Here is a 21914-nt window from a genome sequence, read left to right on the forward strand (position 1 = left end):
ATTAAATTCATGAACATCAATATGCACAAGAGTGAAATTTGGTCTGTTAGCATTTTAGTTAAAATATCTCTTAAACTAATCTAGGTAAGACTGAAGAGAAGCTTATTGGGTTTGTCCAATACATGTGGAACACTAAACAAAATAATGTAATGGTTTGAATTAAAATTCATTGTTTTCTTCGGAGCACAGAAAAGTAATAAATCAATGCAGTAAATTATCCCTGTGCTGTGCTGTGAAATTAACATCCATATACATTAAATAAAAATAAGAATTTACAGTCTCAATGAATCATTTTTTTTTTACTAACTCCATCATCTGGTTTATTTACCTTCTTCCACATGCCTCTCACCTCAAATAACTCACTTGTCTCGGGGTGGCTGTGGCAGTCCCATGGGCTCAGCTGCAAGCCAGCCAGCCCAGCTGCTCTGCCAGCCGCTCTGCCTTCCTCCTCCTCCTCCCCCTCAGCCCTATCTCACACCACCCACCGAAGAGCAAAGCCCTGTGACCCTGTGCTCTGCCAAAGCAAACCTGGGCCCTTCCCAGCATGAAAGTCAGGCTAAGAGGGAAACCCCTGGCTCCCCCAGCAGCCATCCCAGGGTTTAGGGTGAGCCACGGCTGCTGGAGGTGCTGAGCACTGGGAACATCTCCATCACTGCTGCATGTACAATTACAATGCAGCTGGGAAACAAATACACAGGAGGATGCCTTTCCCTGTGGTCAGGTAACCCCCAGAGTCACTTCAGCTATCTGAAAAACATCTTACCCACCCCCCTGACAAAACTGTGCCTTGCCACACCTCTTGTCCACTATAAAGAAAAGACTCAGCTTGCTTTCTTGGACCTGCTAAACTTAGGCAGTAGTCTCCACTAGTTTGCAGAGCAAGGCTGCCTTGTTCCCCAGCACGAATGATTTACGGTTTCACACGTACTCACGTGCTACATTATTCACTTAGTGCTTGTACCTATGAATATCAGCTCACGAGATAAAAGTGTGGGCCGAGGTGCAAACTCATGCTCAGCTATATTTTAGAAAAAATAATCAAGGTGAGGAAACAACGACCTTCATGGGAGGTTGCCCACGCTACTTTTCCATACCCAGCCAGCTGCACACGGGAGGGCTGGTCGTGTTCCTGTCCTCCTACTCTGGAGTACCCAAATAAACCCCAACCCCACAGGGGAGAGCCCCCACCATCCACGCATCCCAGTGCTGCTGGAGCAGAGCCAGCCCCCGGTGAGAGCACGAGCTGCCCAGGGTGACTTCGGTGCCAACGTCTTGCTCCCAGCCACTTTTTAGCAGCTCTTGGCTCCTGCAGGAGCAACTTTTCCTCTCTCCAAAACCCACAGAGCAAACTGCAGGTGATAATCCCGAAAGGTCTGAAGACTGCCTTCAAACAGATCCAAATGCATGCAATATATGTATGACAGTACCTAAAATAGGCCCCCAGAGCTGTGCCAGTCTATAAAAATCGAGGAAGTGACAGGTTGTCTACTAAAAGGTTTCTTCTACCTACAGACATGGCATACAAGGAGTATCGTTGCTTCAGCTATCCAGATAATCAATTAAGATTGCAAGATTTGGCTGCAATTATGATCCTGTATTAGAGCCAGGAACAAAACCTGGACTCCCTACGTCCCTGCTTGGTGCCTTGGTGAGATGGTAGCACACGCAGTGGTACACGTGCCTCCAGGAATCCGCACGACCTGCATAAGCTGTAACACAGCTGAAAGCGAGCTCCAGAGGAAGGCAAACACAGTCATTGCTGAGCTCCAACGAATGCAGAGGAGCACGAGACTGTGCAAAGGCAGAGAGGGACAACGCCACAAGGAGGGTGCAGCAACACTCGGGGCATTCCTCTCCATGCCAGCAAGGACCATCTAAGAAGATGGGGTTACCCACCTTGCCCAGGCTGTGCTGTGCCCATCAGCGCTGCAGATAAATGCATCATCTGCAGTCAGGGCAGAAATATCCAAAATACCACCCATCCACCCACCAGACACACGCCATAAGCTATGACATGCCCTGTGCACTCCCCACACTTTGTAACAAATCCAGCTCAGTTGGTAGTGCACTGAGTCCTAAAAATAAGAATGAGGGCACAGGAGGCCAAGGATAGTAATGTCTTGTTCTCCAGCAACAATGGAGATTTCTTGCTGCAATACAGCCAAGTAATCTAAGGAAATGATCTGTGACCGATGATCCCTGCTTCTTTGCACTGGAGAAGCCAAACTCCTCTCTCTCACCTGTCTTCCTGAGCCTCTGAATAATCTGTGCTTAGGAGATACTAATTTCTGACAGCAAGTCCAGTGAGAGGTTTAACCCTGAGCACATTAGCAAAGCCCAATCAGTCGGGTGTCAGAGTAACGCCTTAGTACGCCAAGAGCAACCATACACTCCAGCCAACTCCTTGTCTCTAGTCGAGGCCAACTTCTGCTGCTTCCCACGAAAGGATGTTAAAAATGTAGGATGCTGCCTTCGTGTTGCCTCTCAGCACCTGATTACTCATAGGAGAGAGATGTCAGTTTGCTGGCACTGTTTAAGCTTCCGAAGTGACACAGAAAATAAAAGATCCTCTTTCTCACAAATGACTGCTCTCCCTCGACGGCAGGAGCACGCTCGCTCAACCCACGTACGCGGCAATCACCGCCTATTTGGGTTCACATTAAACCTTTTCATCTTGATTATACAGCACGCTGTCGCATTTAGGGCTGCTGTGCAAAGCGCTACGTGAGTTATTGCTCTGCTGAGTCCCAGCGAGCGTACAGGGCCAGCATGCTACGAACCTCTTCTGTGTGTGCAGAAGTTGCCCGTATAAAACAACTGGAGTGTAAATTGCTCTTTTAGAGAAACTAGTGCACTGCAGGGAGATGGCTGCAGGGAAAAAGCTCTAGGAAAATCCATTACGCTTGTATTCCTTGGACATCAACATCCCATCGGAAGAAAGCCTCCTGATGTTGAGAACAGGCAGGTAGAGCTCACCACACACTTCTCAAGGGAGGACAAAATCCTTGTGTTCAAAACGGCAAATCTTCCTTTTAGGACAGGGCACCTCCGTGCACACACACTTTGTCAGCCCTATAATTTTCAAAAGCAAAAACAAATTAAAAGAGGCCAGCTCTCACAGCTCTGCGTTTGGCACCAAGGTGGACAGAAGGGGCTGAAGATGGTTTAACCCCTCCACGACAAACCACAGCCAGCCACCAGCCAGGATGCTCACCAAACGCAATGGGGGCCCTTTGGGAGTTGCCCAAGCAGCAACATTACTCATCCTGAAGCCTTTAAGTTCTCAGACAGCAATTTCCACAGCAAAAAAAATGAAGGTGACCCATCTTCACAGATCAACCGTGAGAATGAAGATCTCCTTTTTAGCGAAAAGTATCCCTGCCCACTGCTCCGGTGGGATGAAGAGCCACCTCACAGCCTGTGCTACGAGGCTAGGGTGCTGTGGGGCTGCTGCACACCCCGGCTCTGGTCCTCATCACAGGTTCACACCAGCCATCGTGTGGATAAGCAGAGCTGTGCTGAGCAGGTTGCTCTGCAGGAGGGAATCACAAGCATTAAACACCGCAGAGTCCTAACTGTGCTACTTTGCCCAGATGGGATTTATAAGGTGGGGAGGGGGAGAAGGGATGCAGATGGAAGAGCCGTCTCTGGCCATTTCAAGTGTTAAAAATAAGTGAGATATCTGCCTAGGGCTCAGCAGATTGAACACAGCGATTATACATGCTCCATGATTCTTCACCTGGGCTTATGCCTGAAAAGATCCTGACCCCTTCTTATGCCACACATTGCAATAGGACTGCCTAGCCAAATGTTGAAAGCCTGTTTAGTGAACATCATTTTCCTACACCAAACTGAAAATGTTCCCTCTCAGGTCTATTCCTTCTGATTTTCTAGCTGTTTAGAAATCTGCGGCAGAAATACATGTTTCTTTTTTTAAAAAAATCAAAACCCCAGAACAAAACCAAGAGCATTACAACCAGTATAAGAGCTGTGTGAATCCTCTGAACTACTTTGACGAAGATCAACCTATGGCTGCAAAAGATCTTCCCCCTGACTCTCTAGCTCCAGATCATGCTGGAGAGTCCCTGCCAGCCAGATGAGCAAGGGACGGCTGGGTACAGGCCGGAGTGAGGACCACCTGTGGCCAAGCACAGGTAGCCACCCATGGACCTCAGGCTATGTCTCCTGGGACAATTTCTTCATCAATCAGGCACCTGGGATGCCTGGTTCAGCAAAGGCACCAAGGGCACAGAGATATGCAGAGCCGGTCTGCGTGGCTGCAATGCTTCACCGCCAGCCAAGAACTGCATTTTAACTTAAAACAACCACAATATCTCTGACAGTGCACCCATAGGCTACATCCCCAGCTGTTACAAATCAATGCAAACACACAAATACAGAAGTAATCTAAACTGGGTTTTTGTATAGAACAAGCTGTAGAATTGCATCCAGCTACTGTAATGTGCAGTCTAATTACACAAGCAGGACAGCCATTGTGCCACTCACTTCAACGGTGCTATGCCAGCTTACAAAGGTCATAACGCCGCTTCGTAAACTGCAACAGCTTGAATCTGCTTCCTAGCAGACTCAGTGTAGCAAAGCCTCATCCCTACAGACACAGGGAAGAGGCAACAACCAGAAGCTATGCAGTGACCTACAGAAGAGAATCGCTGCAGCAGGACATCTGCAGCACGTCATCTGCCAGTGCGCTCATGTACGGATGCAAAAGAGGATGCTTTAGACACGTACAAGATGCTTTAGACACATAACTAACCAGAAAACAGAGGTTTGGACAGCAGTGTAACGCCAGTGGATCCTGAAGGGAAGCAAGCTGATAAATATTTAAATTGCATTTTCCCACCACTGTAAGGCAGCAGGACTTTGTTACCTGTTTTGGGATTGATTACAAAGAAGTTCTGGGGATTTCCACTTGTAATCCGGTAAGTCAGTTTTTCATTAGTGCTGGAATCAGGGTCCTGGGCTTGGATCTGAATGACGGATACATCCTTCGGGGAGTTTTCCATGACAGCTGGGTAATAGATAGGTTCAGAGGTGAGCGGGGCGTTGTCATTCACGTCCTCCACTTCAATATAGACTTCGATGGTTGTGTAGAGTGGGACAACACCATGATCGGTCGCATACACTGTCAACCAGTAGGATTTGGTCGTCTCCCGGTCAAGAATATCTGCTGTGTAGATAACTCCTGCAGAAAAACAGCAAGCAGAGGATCTCAGAAATAGGATCAATGACATGCCATATCTATTTTGATTTGGCTGTACTACAGAAATGTGTTCAGCATATAACAAATGCCCCACCCTTAGAAAACTAGAGTTGTGCATAAAATCAAAACAGAAACTTGAATTCAGGCACTGTTTCCCAAACTCTGCTCAACAGCTCAGTCCTTTGTGCCACAAAATCTGGAGGGGATGGAAAAAAGATGGCTTTTCATAAGTGTTCTAATGTCACAGACAATTATTTGCTGGGACTGCACCTGGAAGAGTAACACAATCATTTTCTGCTGGTGATGTGAACTTGTATAAACCTTGAGAGAGAAGGATATCACCATTGACAATGAATTGCACAACAGGAAGTGGCTTCTCTTTTCAAGCTCCTGCCAGTGCTCTTGCTAAAGAAGAAACTCTAGGTGGCAGTTTAAAATAAATCCATTAAAGTTCAGAAAATAGATGGTAAATTTAATAATAAGATCACTCATTGCACAATGCCAAAATCCTGGATAACAAGTGACCAAAAGGTCACATAGCAGAAGCTCTTAGACAACCAGCATATCCTCTTTTATCATGGAGAAAGGAAGAGTTTGGTCATTCTACCTACCGCTTTAAGAAAACATCAGATGATTTCATACCTGGTCCTAAGAAATCATAGAATCATAGAATAATAGAATGGTTAGGGTTGGAAGGGACCTTCAAAGGTCATCTAGTCCAACCCCCCTGCAAGGAGCAGCGACATCCCCGACTAGATCATGAGAGAAAGTGTGTTTGTATATAACAGAGCTGCAGAGAGGCATGCTACCCACCACTCCATCCAAGTACCAACCCCATATCCACACAGTTCCTGCCATGAGGGTTCCTCCCATCCACCTCATTTCTACCTGAAGTGATTTAGAAATCCATCCTGCTCCTGAAATGAACACCAAAGCTATGAAGACAACAGGGAAAAACAGATACAGGACCCTTAAACTAGAAACAGCTCCGAGCACTGGAAGATCTCCTCTTATTTGCGTAGTCCAAACCTTCACTGACTTGCGCACTGATCGTGAATGCACAGAGGATTAAATACACCAGTACCACACGGACAACCACATCAGCATCAAAATAAGCAAATGGACTTTCTCACCACTTCTGAGACGCATGTACCAAGAACACTTTCCTCTCCTAATTACAGCATTATGAAATTCTGGGTGACACAATACAGTGGCTCTCAAGCTTGAGACATACTAAAAAGGACAGTTTGCAGACCATCAACTCATGTTATTAGTAGATGGAAACTGATAGAGAAATTGCAGGGCAAGACAGGAACCCAAGAAACCTGAATTTAGTCTCAGATGTGCTTGATGGCACTTAGAACAACACTATCAGTTAATCAGTGAGGAAAGAGGTGCTCTAAGATCAGCACCAATAAGGGATGTGCATGTCTTTTTGACTTTTGGGGTTTTTTTTAAGTATCAGACTGCGCTGAAAGTTTCTATGACAGCCCGGAGTCTTAGAAAAGCTTTAAAGACACTGGAATAGGCAGAGAGGTGTTTTGGGCAGACTTCGGGCACTGCTAAAGAAGGTGCAGGCTCTGTGCTCAGCCGCTCTGCACAGCACAAGCTGCCAAGAAGGGATTGTCCTCGCCAATCCTACCAGGAATCCTTCTTAATGGGGTGTGTAAAGTTCAGATGTAATTTATCTACATTATTCCTCAGCCTCAGTCTTACAAGTTATGCATCAAATCTGGCTTTTTAGATTATACCAGCAATTAATCTCTTTATGACACTGGCTGCAGACAAGACCTTTAGTTTAAAAGTTAACTGGCAAGTCTATTCCATTTCTCGAAGAGCAGCCATGAAAATGATGGCCCTGTGCTCCTGAGACATCAGCTGAAGGGACAGATCTGATGGCCTGATAGCTCTTCCGACGTCTAATGATACGAATAGCCCAGGTGCAAACTTCCCCAGACATTTCACAGCAGAACATATTCTATATGGAAGTTTACTGGCACACATACTACATGGCTTTTATGAGGGGTAGCAGCAACAGGTGAACGTTTCGTCTGCCAGCCCTGGCGTAAGACAGAGAAGCTCACTGAGCAAGAAGGGATGCTGCCTTCTGGATGTCCCCATCCAACTCCGCTCTGGGCAGGAGGCAGCACAGAACTCACACAGTTGCACAGATGCCTGATGTACTTGCACCTGTCTTACAGCACATATATTTTTTTTCCTTGATTTTTCTAAATATTTTTTTCAAGTTTGAGATTTTTTTTAAATTATGTTTTTTAATGTTAGTTTGAACTGACAAGTATTTTCCTACAATTTGACCAACCATACAGAGAGGAATGGGAAGGAACAGAATCAATTCCAGCCATGTACGGGCTTAGGTCTTTTTCCAGTAATATCAGGTCCATGTTCTTCTGGCTCAGATATATTATTCACCCAACGAAGGTGAGCAACGCAGCACTGGAGGACAAAGGCAGAGTATATTCTAAATATTCTTGTTGGCAGCAGCCTGTGCTACATAATGACTTTCTGTAGAAACATGGGTGAAATATGTAGTGAACCGTGATGAAAATGCCTAGAAGTCCAGAAGAGAAATTACATTGCAGGGATGAGATGAGCCCATAATAAATGACACCCTGTAGAAATAAATAAATAAATAAAATCCACCTGGGCAAGGATGAGGCAAAAAAAAAGATGAACCTCAGTGTTCCTAGAGATGTTGATTTATTCAGAAAACAAGAAGAATTATTTTAAACCTTTAAACAAAATTTGAAATAAGTAGAGTTTTCTCCCAGTGAGAGTATAGAAGGTTTTAGCAGATTAACCTCTGCTTATGAAGCTGAATTTCACCAACATTGAGCTGATAATAAATCTATCTTCTGAGTCATTCCTTCGTTTTATGACTCCTGGCAACAGTCACTTTCCATTTCTGTATTTCAGAAGGAAAGGATCACTGAACAAGTGTTAGCAACTGCCAACGGGTCTGCTACACTGGTTCTTCTTTTTACTTTTGATTTATTAAAAGGTCCTAGATATAAATTAATTCTTTTTGCTCAATATGTCTTGTCCTTGCACCTGTCACCACCACACAGCAGCTTGATAAATAAGAAGGTCTTTGTTCGTTTTCAGGTTTTTCACATGGAAATCCTCCTGTCACTCAGGAACACCTTCTACCGCTCTCTTCAATGTCCTGCACAAAGTGCCTCCTTGCTGCCTACCCAAATACGCATCTAAAGTTAGTACCCAGAAGAATACATATGCTGCCCAAATATTTAACCAATCTCTCTATGTAGGTATGAGTGACACCTTCCAGATGGATGTCAAACTTCATCTTCATATGAGGTGTTAACTCTGAAGACTAATGATGATACTTGATTATCAGCATTGCTTCTTCATCACTGTGGCATGAAAGCAAAAAGGTTGATAGAGCTGGCATCACGAGCGGCAAAATATTCCCTGGGGCAGTCCATAGGTAGGGTCTCACTCACATTAGTTGAGTGAAAGTATGAGAAAGGTCAAGAATATCCCTGCATAAGACCACAACAAATTCAGAAAAGAGCCCACTTACTTCAAAGCTTATAGACATTAACAGCTAATAAAGAAAGACAGAACTTTGTTTGTAGGGCCAGGGGAGCAGAGGGGAGGAGAGGCCTTTGGAAGCAGCTCTGAGGCTTTTCTTGGACAGCTTTTGTGATGCACTCTTCCCAGCTGCCTACTAATTAGAAGAGAAACATTAACAAGGCAATGACACCTGATCTAAACAAATCAAGAAATAAGAAGGAACACTAGCAGAGATACTGAAAATTTCAAAGTTATTAAAAAAAAAGTTTCAAGATTTTGCAGATGCATTTCTGAATGAGACAGAATAAACAGATGTTCTCATTCACCAGGATGCTACACCACGGAGGTACTATAGCATTTCTACATGAGGCAGCTGAAATCCAACCGAGCAGTCTCTAAGCCAGCTCTTTATATCACCCTCAGCAAGATGGGCCAGATTTTGCAGTATCCCTGAAGGACTGAAGCCAGCACTTCCTCGGGCCCAGAGCAACCTCAGAAATAAAGCCAGCCATCAGTCCAAAAAGTGGTGCCATCGATATGCTTGCCACTGCATTCCTCAAAGTACATTTGCCCTATGCGATTCACCAAGAACCACGTGCATTGTGAACACTGTAAGTGAAAAATAACAACAGAGTGCATTAATCTCTGATTAAAATCCTGGGCACATTTATATGTAAATTAAGTGCAGCCCTGGGGCTCGGCAATGTGCCAGCAATGCAAAGGTTGTGTGCTTGTTTCTCTTAAAGTCTTGTTTTCCCTCTTTCCCTGGGAAAATAATGGGATAATGTTTTCTGTACGGTTCCTGCAAGTGGCACACAGTGAGACGCTGCATTATGATGGGTGAAGGCAAAAAGAACAGGAGTGAGAAGCTAGTGGCTGTTAAAGTGGACAAAGAATTGGCAAACCGGATTTCCTTCCTGCCTCTCCCACTGATTTGCTGCACTTCTTTCATCAGACCACTCCAAATGATGTGGTCCACTCAAAAATTATCTGAAAGTTATGTATTTACTATACATATATGAGAAACCCAAGAGGCTCTTAAAACAAAAAGGGATTACAGAAAAGCATTATTTCTTTCCTTGCCTCTTTTTTGCCCCCTGTTTACCATACACATTTGACAGTACTTTTGTGTGTAGGTCGTGTGATGAATGGACCTGCCATAGCTCTGCAAGAGGGTGTTTACTGGAGCTGTCAGCCCCGGTGTTTACATAGGTGCCCATCTCCATGGATATCTGCTTTGCACATACGTTCCTCCTAAAAGTCAGATCATCCTTCATGAATACTCTCAACAATGCAAACATTGAGAGGAGTTCAATTCTGGTTAGGTTTTTTCAAGGCAAGATTAAAAGACAATTTGGTGGTCTGTAAGAAGTTGGGCAAGGAAAAGATAGAGGAGAGTAACAAGGCTCTTTAATCTAGCTGAGAAAAGCAAACTGAGGTCTGATGGTTGGGAGTCGATGGCAGAAAAAGGAGAGTGCAAACACTCAACACAGATGATATCTGGCAGGAGCAACTACTTGCCAGGGAGGGGCCAGTATGTCCCATCATTTGGCACCTTGGTACTGAGACAAGACAATATAACCTATTATTCTACCCAAGTAGATTGGCCTACGTGACAAAAATAACATAGCATGTGATTTGGCTGAGTGACTCAGTAGCCTGTGTTATAAAAGTTGCCAGTGTAAGTAGTCACACTCTCACAGTTTCAGCAAAAGATGAACAAGATGCGGAGAGGTTGCTGCACAGGCAGAAAGAGGACTGACTGGGAAGTATCTGCTACTCCTAAAAAAACTTCTACCACACAGGACTGCAGAAAATCCCTTAATTATCTCTTCTTCAAAGTACTGTAGCAGTTTTGCTGGGGGACATCATGCTTAACACCATAAGGTCAGTCATTCAACTGAGAAGAGCCTCAGTGAGAAGATGTTGCTTGATCTTTTCAGGAATATGAGCTAGCTGCACAAATCTGCATTTGACTGGGAAATTAGGAAAGGCCAGATATGGTGAACAGCCCGTTTATTTCCAGACCCTGACCCAGGAGTGGCCATAGAGGAGGACAAGAGGCAGCAAAGACAGAGCCTGTCCTCAGCGCAAGCTGCAGTGCAGGATGGAGGTGGCACTATGGCAGCACATCTCCAGATGTTCCCAGCTGCCAGAGTGCGGCATGCCCCTTCCCACCCAAAGCCAGCTCTTGCTACTGCAAATGCAAGGTTTAGTGGTTAAAGTAGCTATAAAAATATATAATCTTTAAGGTGACTCAAGGACTAAGGGCGACGGATGCACCTTCCTGACTCCAGCACCTGGGGCATCTGCACACTCACCCTCAATACGTGCAAGGGCAACTTCAGCTCCTGCCATGCAAAGTGCTACAGAAACACATTTCCAGAGCCCTAAGTCTGTCTCTCCCTCCTCCAGCTTCAAAACAAAGGGGCTCAGTGCAAACCCAAATTAAACTGACAGGAATAAGGTAGTCAGGAGTGCCTACTGACAGCGAAGTACTCAGGGCTCTGTTTCATCCCTCACATTCAAAGGAGGAAAAGAAAAAAATCACTGATTCCAAAATGCTACTAATTATTCATGACCCTCATCAAAGGCTCAGGGAGTCTCGTGGCAGTAAACACAACACCTTGCTTGCCACCGAGCCGTCAGACAGAGGTCCTTGCTTGCACTGCCTTGCTGGGAAAAAAAAATAATAAATAAACACAGCTTTAGGAGAAAACAGTTGAACGGAGAAATTTTTTTTCAAAACTTGTCAGTCTAAAATACAGAGGGGAAGAAAGAGTTTATACACACCTCATTTGTCCTCACTGAGACAAAGGCTTTACTTTCACCTACCCCTGCTCCTGCCCCCGAGCTCTGGCCGGATCCTGCCCCGACACATCGCTGCGCAGGGGGGCCATGAAAAGATTTGTGAGTGTAAATGCAAATGTCAGAGCTAATGTGGATTCCTTGCATTGAGCAAAGATGTGATTTTTGAAGGACACTTAGCAGAGAGCCATCGTAGGCAGGAAAAGTTTAAAAATACTGCAAGCCTATTATTCATCAAACCAATGAATGTAAAATCAACCAAAATGGCATGATTAGCAGACAGGAATTTCACACCCAATTAAGGAAGAAAATTTATGATTTCAAGAAAGCTAACATTACGCCTAACCCATATATTTTTTTTATTTAGTTCCTTCACATAGAATGGTTCTCTGTATATAAAAGCAGAGTGCATACCTCTTTTAGGGGATATTTATTTCGTTATTTCCATTAAGAGTAAACTATAAATATAACCCAAAGGATTAAACAGTTTTAGCGTAACGAAGATGTGAACCTGAGCACCAATGCCAGACCGACGCAGCGCATTTGGGGCCACCGAAGCCAGTGGGAATCAGAATAAACCATACATTATATTCACCCCTTTTTAAAGTTTTCTCGAGCCATGAATCACCAGTGCCAGTTCTGAATACGGACGGCGGTATCACATCAGCCACAAACTCAACTGGAGCATGAAGGAGACCTATCGCTCATCCCCCCTACCGCTCGCAGCCGGCAGCTTTGAAAATCAGGCTCCTTACTCCAGTGATTAAATGCTATTTCAGTGCCTTCATTTAAGCTCCCCCATTGTGCAAAGTGTGGCCTCCTGTTTTTATTTTATTGCACAAATTTTGCAGGCTTTAATGCATACTAAAACGCAAACCCAGCTCCTATTGAAGCAAATGGAAATATCCCCTTTTACTTAAATGGAGATTAGATCATGCTCAGGAATGAGTCCAAAAGCAATATTAACTTTGTGAGGCTACACACACCTACAACTTCCTAATATTCTTTTGTCAGATTCAAATATAAAACATACATAATAAACCACGCTTGTCAAACAATGCAACACAAGTAACATTCCTGTCTAGGGCTTAATTTTTTATTTTCTCTTTTTTACTTACATTTTTAATGTACAAATTTAGTGTTACCTCAAAATGCAGTTTCTGCAGTGAACATCATATATCTGAGTTCCCAGGGCAGTAAAAGAGAATTAGAAAGCCAGTCCTCAGCAACACTATTTCCACTGACACTGGATTAGTCTGCAAATACACCTTTCACTGTGTTACTAAACACAATGTTATGAACCAGCCAGGATCACAACAAGGACATTCAACACGTTAATAAATGTAATATACCTGCATGTAATAGATAAGTAGGTAGATAAAGTACAGGTTTACAACTCTTACTGGACACGACATGCCACTGTGTGTTTCAGGGGCAATTTCAAGCGTAGACTCCTTCCAAAGGAGGGACCACCGCTGCTGTTGTGTGCAAAGCATTGGATGTACAGAGGAGCTGTAAACTGCTTCTGCTCATGGAAGAAACCACCCAGTAAAGCAGCATCTTAACTGCACTGAAATAGAGGCACATCTCAGATTAGGTGCTTGACTTTTCAAGTTATTTAGACTTTGAGTTTTGAGGCAAGGTTCTTCCTTCTTTACCTTCAAATTACTTAAGTTCAATGCTGTTGGTTTCCTTTGCTTGCTTTATTTGGGGGAGGGGGTGGGGAGGCTTACAACATCACATCAGAATGAGCTGTCGCTAAAATATGACATCTTCAAGGTCACTTACACATCAATTTCAGAGCAATTTTCCAAACATATCATCAAGACACTGAACCAGAGGCTTAGTCAAATAAATTCTCTATCTTCTTCCACTTACGAATTAAATGAAATAAGACATGCCAACATTTTCACCTGACTAGGCTTCATTATGGTTTCTGTATCTTCCCTCACATCCCTCTACCTATTTAAAGAAATACCCATATTCATCTGGCTTTAATATTTTTCACTTGGGTGTAAAAAAAAAATATCTTACATGCATAAACAAAAAATACACAACAGACAACTCTGGTAAAACCAAATTGTCTTCAAAAACATAAATACTACAAACAAACCCTCTTATTTATCAATAATTTCTGTCAAAGCTTAACACACTCCACCGCTGCTGAACAATGCCATAAAACTTTGCAGTAAAACTGGGCTGAGAGGAGCCATGGAGCCCCAGCAATCACTAAACCACTGCCACGTACCATTTCCTACTCACTCTAAGCGCTTGAGAATGGCGGGATGAACTGCGACACTGCTCTGACAAATGGGATGTGCTGCAAGCCTGCAAGGCTTGAGCTGTACTGTTCAACTTTTACGAACATGGGCTGCTGCTGGGATACCCTTAACCCAGGTAAATCCACCTTCCTCTTCTGTCTCAGAGGCACAGCAAAATATGACACCTATTTATTGAACGAACTTTGTGCTATTCGCTGAACATGCGCAGGCTCAACTTTTCAGCCAAAGGAGCAAGAAAAACAAACAAAAAAGCACAATTTTGTGACTGTGGCAGGTGTCGTGCAAAATTCACATACCTCAAGTTTTTACAGGGGATTGCAGGAAGATCTACTGTGGGAATGCATGCTGTTCTGGTTTTGTTTAGTGAGGAGGGGGCGTAAGGTGGTAGCTTCTGTAGGAAACTGCTAGAAGTCGCTCCCCTTTGTTCAGTGGACTCGGACGGGCCTAGGGTGGACCCGCTGCTGGCCAAGGCCGAGCCAATTGGTAGCAGAATGCCCCGTGATAACGTCTCTGCGATAATGTACTTAAGAAGGGGAAAACAGGAAAAAAAGAAGAGAAGATGTGAAGCAGCTGAGCGGGGGCAGAGAGGGGGAGGTGTGAGCCTTGTGGGCCTTGCAGGCCTCACTCTCTGGCCTCCCGCCAGGCGGCCGACTGGGCCCAACTCGGCCCAGCCTGGCTGCAAGAAGTGGAGAGGAGATGAGAAGGAAGTGAACAAGATGTAAAAAGGATCCTGAGAGGCGTCTGTCAGCCTGTTGTGAGGAACGGCTGCAGACGCCAAGGTCAGTTCAGAAGGAGGGGGAGGAGTAATGCGGCTGCTGGCCAAGATTCCTCTGCAGCTTGTGGTGACGACCATGGTGGAGCAGGTTGTCCCCCTGCAGCCCATGGAGGTCCATGGAGGGGCAGAGATCCACCTGCAGCCCGTGGAGGACCCCACGCCGGAGCAGGTGGAGGCCTGAAGGAGGCTGTGGCCCATGGAGGGCCTGCTGGGACAGCTGTTCTGGAGGGACTGCACCCCGTGGAAGAGATGACCCACGCCGGAGCAGTTTCACGAAGGACTGTGGCCCGTGGGAGGGACCCCACGCTGGAGCAGAGGAGGAATGTGAGGAGTTCTTCCCCCAACGATGATACAGCGGCGTAAAACAACGCATGATGAACTGACCGCGACCCCCATTCCCTCTTCCCCCCTGTGCCACTCAGGAGGGGAAGGTAGTAGAGATAATGTTAAGCCCGGGAAGAGGGCTTTATTTTAGAAATAAATGAATAGTTTTCCCCAAGTCGAGTCTGTTTTGCCCGTAACAGTAACTTTAAGGATTTCTCCCCATCCTTATCTCAAACCTCGAGCCGTTTTTCTTATATTATCTCCCCCTGTTCTCTCGGAGGGTGGGGGGAGCGAGAGAGAGACTGCGTAGTCTGGTCCCGATTGGGGCTGAACTACGACACACACTTAATGTAACCCAGAAGAACAAGCAGTTGATGGTATAATTTCATTCTATTGACTACACTTTTTTGTTTTTAATACTTTTTTTTAAAGCAGTTGTGGCTACTGGGTTTCCAGCAACACATGAATTACAAACTGTGAATTCTCTTCAATATTATAACCCCTCTGTATGCATTTATCCCTCTGTATCTGTTTGTCCCTAGAGCAAACAACAAGTTCTACTTTGTTTTCTGAGCATCGTTGGGATTACAAAACTCTTGCAGGCCTTGTGCCCACCTCTGCAGCCTTTCCAGCTGAATGTGGGGTTGGTACCAGCAGAAATCCTCACTTTGTTAGCACCAATGATGAAAGCTGTTAAACCCTGATAATAACCCGTTTGTACGGAGGCAATTTTTCTCAAAGGGTCTGGCTAACGCCCAGAGTAACCCAGATTTTCTGTACATCCTTTTTAGTAGATTAATAAAGAGATCAAAGTCTGACCCACATGTCCTCTGCCAGGAGGACTGGGAAGCTATTTTAAAAGAAAAGGGTTTGCTCCCTGTTATATTAGAAACGAGATCAGAAGCAGAGCAAAGCTGAAGCAGGAAGAAGAGATGGAGAAAAAAGGCAAAGGATGCTCAAAAAGATCCAAATAAAAGCCCTGGCAAGGGACTTCTGTGCAGGGTCCTCTTCCTTTACACAGAGTTCTGTATCTTTTGTACTGCCTACAGTTAAAAGAGATTGTTTTGGGAACCCTTCTGCAAAATCTGTGCCAATCTGCTTCAGCTGTCAAACTGCCCTGGAAAGTGAGTGATCCCTCATACCGAGGAAGGCAACACTGACCTTATCTGAGCTCAAGTACAACATAAACGGGCACTGGCTCTTCTGATGGATCTCACCCCTGAGGAGTGCTGGCCCGAGATGGTAGACAAGTGACTAGTGGGAATATCCCATCAAGTAAATATCTTTCATCTTTCAGTTACAAAAATAATACTGAAAATAGAGTATCGTTATAAATTATACTGGAAATAGAATAATCTTTCTTTTTCCCCCTTTGTTGTTGTTTCTTTCAGCCCATAGCAAACAGACAATGCTATGAAAAGAGTAACAACATGATCCCTCAAATCTGCCTTTATCTTTCTCATAAACCCAGAGGAGCAGTCAAAAAGAAGAGGAAGGTACCTCTGAAAAGGCTTTAATAGCCATGCTGCACTTGAACATGAACACTGCAGGGAAGAGGGGAGTACGATGCACAGAGCCAGTATCACAGCACCATTTAATCCCCCTGCATGGCACAGCCGCATTTCCTTTGCTTGGAGGTGTCATGCACAACTCTGGAGTTTACTTTATAAAGTATGCAAAAAAAAATGGAGATTATATAAAAAAAATTTAAAAAGCCTCACAAACAGTATGAGGAGCAGAGACAATGATTTACAGTAAGTGGTTAAGATTTTGATCTTCTAAGCTTATGAAAAAGAAGATGGAGAGGCAACTTGATTAGAATATCCATGTAAAGTTCATGGGGAAATACGATTAGGAAATAAAGGGCTCTTTAATCTAAGAAAATAAGGTGGAGCAACATCTAATGATTGGAAACTGAAGCCAAGAAAAATAAAATTAGCAATCAGCTTGATACTCTATTTTTTCTAAAGTGAGTGATTAATTCCCAGAAAATTTTCTTCCTATCTCTAGATATCTGCAAATGAGGGCTACAAGCTGTTGGAGGAGAAACATTTCATGTCAAATGTATTCCATGCATTAGTCAGAAAAATCACTCGGTATAAAGAGGTACAAAAGTGAGACATAATAGCAATATAAAAGGGATGAAACCAAATGATCTGGTCTCTTCTGGCCTTAAGCACTATGGATCTGTGAACCCTGTCCAGCTGTTTTCTCCGAGGAGCTTGGAGAAAGGAGGTTCACTCGATGGTGCTGAGCTGCTGCAGTGCTTCCATTCTACCCAGCCCCACTCTCATGGTCAGTCTTTTGTTGTCCCAACAGCCTCTGCATTGGCATCCCCACAGAGGGGAGAAAATCATAGTATCATAGAATCACAGAATCATTATGGTTGGAAAAGACTTCTCAGATCATCAAGTCCAACCATCAACCCAACATGACCATGTCCACTAAACCATGTCCTGAAGTGCCACTTCTACACATTTTTAACATCTCCAAGGATGGTGACTCCACCACCTCCCTGGGCAGCCTGTTCCAATGCTTGATCACTCTTTCAGTTTAGAAATTTTTTCTAATATCCAATCTAAACCTCTCCTGATGCAACCTGAAGCCATTTCCTCTATCCTATCACTAGTTACTTGGGAGAAGAGACCAACACCCACCTCCCCACAACCTCCTTTCAGGTAGTTGTAGAGAGCGCTTGAGAAATGTATCTAATGAGAAAACAGCTCCTGGTATCTTCTCATTGCCACATACAAGGGCATGCAAGAAAACAAAGAGCCTGCTCTAGAGATGTGTGCAAGGCATTAGAAGCAGCATATCTGCTGGCTGTGACTATCCATAAGCCTGGAGCAATGTCCACTGCTTCTGACCAGGCTGAGCAGCAGGAGGGATGTACCATGGGGTGACAGGCAACAAACAACCTGGTGCCTTTCTGTGCTTGAGGAGAAACTCTCAGATTACAAGAGGCTCTCAGGCACCCAAACTTGTGGCTTTGTAAGAACAATCAATTGCCCTTGTGTTTCTTTGAGTGAAGTTTTCAGTGGATAACAGCTCTCCAGGCAATATATACTTTGTCAAAATTTTCCATGATGCTGTAGCAGAACTTCGCTGTTTTGCAAGGTAACACACTTTGTGTTACACTGTGAAAGACAGACTGGGTGCACTGAAACCTGAAGATCCATTTCCAGGACTCTCCCCAGGTCCAGAAAATGAAAGTTTTTCCTCTGCATCACATCAGCTTTGTGTACAGGGGCCAGAGTACACAACAGTTGGCATGTCAAAAAAGAGGTGACTTGTTTTGAATCAAGACTACTCTGCCCAGAAGCAAAGTACTTAATTTTTTCTTAAATACGCTTTTAGGGGTACTCTCTCCTCTCTTCTCCAGACAGAGGAAAAGAACCCCACTTTTCACCCTTCATATCCAGAGGGTGTAAACCCACCTCAAGCTGCTGCTTCTGCTCTGGGCAGAAGTTTCGCTGCTTGCAGCAGAAAAAAAAATGCATGAGGGTTGCCTGGAGGTCAAGTTCAGTTCAAATCACCTGTCAACATCGAAAAGATTAGGAGCATCTCTCGACATTTGCTTCAGGAAGAACAGAAGTTCAGTTTCCCCTATTGAACAGACACAAGAGCAGCTCTGGTCACACTCCTAAGCACAAGAATGGGTCTTACAGCCCAGACCTCTTTCGCTAATGGAGAATTACCCTCCACAAAAGCAGTTCCCATGAGATTCTCTTTGCATAGATGCTGAGCATCTACAGGGAAACTGCACTGGCATCATGTTTTCACGCACACTATCATTCTGGTATTAACCAAGCAAGTCCACAGGCACCTGTGTATGGCTAGTAACTGATGGCTGAGCAGCTGATATCTACCAGTTCATACCACAAACCACACAGCAAAGTCCTGATGCCCTCATCTTAGCTGGCAAGCTCAAAGGTCAGTGATGAACTGGGTTTGGCTCTTCCACTAACTGAGACCTGAACTTGCAGACCTGCAGAATTAGCAAAAAGGGCAGGACAGGACAGTCCTTAACTCTATGCTGAATTTAAATGTAGTCCTATTGAGGTAACTGCGGACTTCAGTCTTTCTTTTGGAACCCAAATGGGCAGGCTCAGGAGCTGCCTACTTAGAAATTATCAGATTCTAATTCGCTTTTCGCACAACTTGACTGGCCCAAAAATCCTGCCCTGAATGTAAAGTCTGAGGGTTTTAAAACTGTCTTATTTCGTGTGGAAGAGAGTAGGCTGCTCCCACAACATTCTCTGAACCTCCTTTTCTCATCTCCCAACATCTACCGCAACAGCATACATCTTTCACCAAAACCAGTCATCAGTGTTCAAAGACTGCACACGACTAAGCTGACTCTCTCCAACTATGGCAAAAATATCCACAGAAATTGCCAAGACCAATCCCAGATGCTTCTAAGCACCTTTCTAATAGGAAAGTCTTAGAGAGAGCTACAAGCTTTGCACGGGAGGCACCTCACCTACAGCCTTATCTGTGATTGCAAAAAGTGAAATAACTAGAACTCATTTCCATGTTGGATTTTTTCCAAAACCCCTTGAGCAACCTCGCGGTAACTCTGCAAGAAAAAAACTGCACAAGATCATTAAGATAGTTAGGACTTTAATTTTCTACCTTGCATAGAGGAAATGGAGCTGGGGTTACAATGGCAAACCCAGCACAGACCCTGCGCAAGCAGACCGTAGTTGTACTTCTGTGCCACTCTCCATACTCTGTGTAACAATAAATCCAAGGTTAAAAGAGTATATGGGAATATGCTGGAGTATATTGGTGGAAAGTACCATTCCTTTAATCTCGGGGAAGCATTAGTCTGACATTTACCTTCAAAAATCTTCCACAGGTAGGATACTCTTCTTCAGAGAAGAAAACAGAAGGGAGCAGGAAGCTGACATAACACAAGGGACTGTGGCAAATCAGAGCAGTACGATAAAAGCCTTAATGCAGACAACTCTACTGTGATCATTGGGAACGGTGCCAGTGACTCAGTGGGTGCTTCCTTTTGCCTCTGAACCGAGTCAAGCAAATAAATGCGTTCTGGCTGCTGCTCTCCAAAGTATAGCCTTTCATGTGAGACGTAAAACTCAGCCCTTATCCCACCAGAGTCCTCCGAAGTCATGGTACTTTCTGCCAGCTTTCCCTGCCCGCTTTTCCAGGAGATGTTGTGTCTCTACCCAAGATGCCGTGAAGCAAAGCGGGTCTTCTGGCACCCATCGGCATCCACCCAGATGCTCCCTTGCTTATTTGAGGCAAAGCTCAGATGCACTCCGAAGGAGTAAGTATTGCGTTCCCCAGCTGGTGTATACGTACACACGCATAAACGGCAGCAGCTCAATTTTAGAGTGCTTTATGATGAGGCGGACTAAGCTCCCTGAAGAGGCAGGGAAAGTCAACATCTGATAAAGTAAATAATGAAACGTTGCAGTACCAATATACACTGTATGATCCCCTGAGGGAAACAACAAGCACGATCCCTAATGAAATAAGACAGAAAATAAGGGCTTTGCTGGGGATACAACCCTTGTGCTCATTATGTGCCACAGCAACTTCTATTACTTTATAACACTTATTCATCCCAGTGAAATGTTATGTATGTCTACAAACAGATATGATATGTATAGAAACACATGCACTTGCAGATACATATATTTTAAATGAAAAAGGGCAAAAGGAAAAGTGATTTATTTTTATTTCTGTAAATGACTCTACCATAAATGCATAGTATGCTTTCTTTGCATGGATTGCCTTACAAATCCATCACTGTATGCAGTTCAAAGCTTTTATAAACACTTAGCATTTGAATTTACATTTGTGAATATTTTAGCTTTTAAAAATGTCATTATGTTTTATGCTTTAAGTTCTTAAACACTCAGTAATACCTAGGCTTTGCCTAGGGCTAATTGATAGGCTGCACTTAAGACAGAAAAAGTCTATTTGTCCATTTATACACAATTTTTAAATGGAGATTATATTTTCCTTGTTGAAATGCATCAGTATGAGCAAATCATAAAATTGAATGTAATTATTTATTTATAATGCAACTTTGCCGACTGTGGAAGCAATAAACCCAGCCAAACAGAAACCAGGAAATTATCCCAGATCCAAGAACAGAAGGAAGCGTGGCTCCCTCTAATTGAGTTTCCTTCGCTCTTATCTTCTCAAGATCCCTTAGATTGTTTTCCAATTTTCATTTCCATTTCTTCCATTAAATGTCTCTTACCCATGACCTCAATTTACTGCCACTCATCTATCTTCCACTCTTAATTGAGATGTAACATGTCCACTTGTCCAGTGCTGAGCACTAAAACTCTGACAGCACACTTGATAAATACTAGCTCCTTCAGGGAAACTTCCTTGGGAAAGTGCAATTCAAAACTAAATTCTTGAACAGGTAAGTCTGTTCCATTAAACCCTGAGTTTACTTCATAAACTAAACCACAACACATACCATGGTGAGGACCAAAACCTCAATAACAAATAATATCTTTGGGTTTATTTGCTTTTTCTGCTACAAGATGGAATTAGATTTGTTTTGACCCTGGGAGAGTATGGGGTGACAGGGCCAGTGGGAAGAAAACATATGAGGCAGCTTTCAGCAGTCAATCATCTTTTACTTTCAAATAGAATAATTTCAAATGTGGTGGTTTGCAATCAAACTCCCTCTCCCGAGACTAAGTGTATAGGAAATTTTGAAAGACGGCATTGTTTAGAAAATAGTTGGACCTTATACAACATCACTTCAGGAGCTCTTGACAAAAATTCATAAAACTCCCAGCAATCAGGTGCTTCTGCACCTATTTAACGGCGGGGTGAGCCCAGCATCAGAGTCAGAATTACAACAAAAGGGAAAGAGTAAAGCTCCAGCTACCAAGTAGTCATTTCAATCTCACAAAGTAATGCTAAACTAAAGCAAGAGAGAACTGAACTGCAA

At 44.0% G+C, this 21914-nt stretch overlaps 1 protein-coding gene across 2 annotated transcripts in view; it reads right to left on the reverse strand.

The window, feature by feature from the left end:
- FAT3 (FAT atypical cadherin 3) overlaps positions 1 to 21914 on the reverse strand; it is a 320633-nt gene that overhangs the window by 216767 nt on the left and 81952 nt on the right. For both annotated transcript variants that reach the window (XM_086742769.1, XM_086742759.1), the window contains exon 2: positions 4889 to 5203. In XM_086742769.1, coding sequence (XP_086598895.1) covers positions 4889 to 5203 — 315 coding nt within the window. The remainder of the gene's footprint in view (positions 1 to 4888; positions 5204 to 21914) is intronic.

Source organism: Chlamydotis macqueenii, chromosome 1 (genome assembly GCF_036417535.1).
Source record: "Chlamydotis macqueenii isolate bChlMac1 chromosome 1, bChlMac1.mat, whole genome shotgun sequence".
NCBI classification, from domain to species: domain Eukaryota; kingdom Metazoa; phylum Chordata; class Aves; order Otidiformes; family Otididae; genus Chlamydotis; species Chlamydotis macqueenii.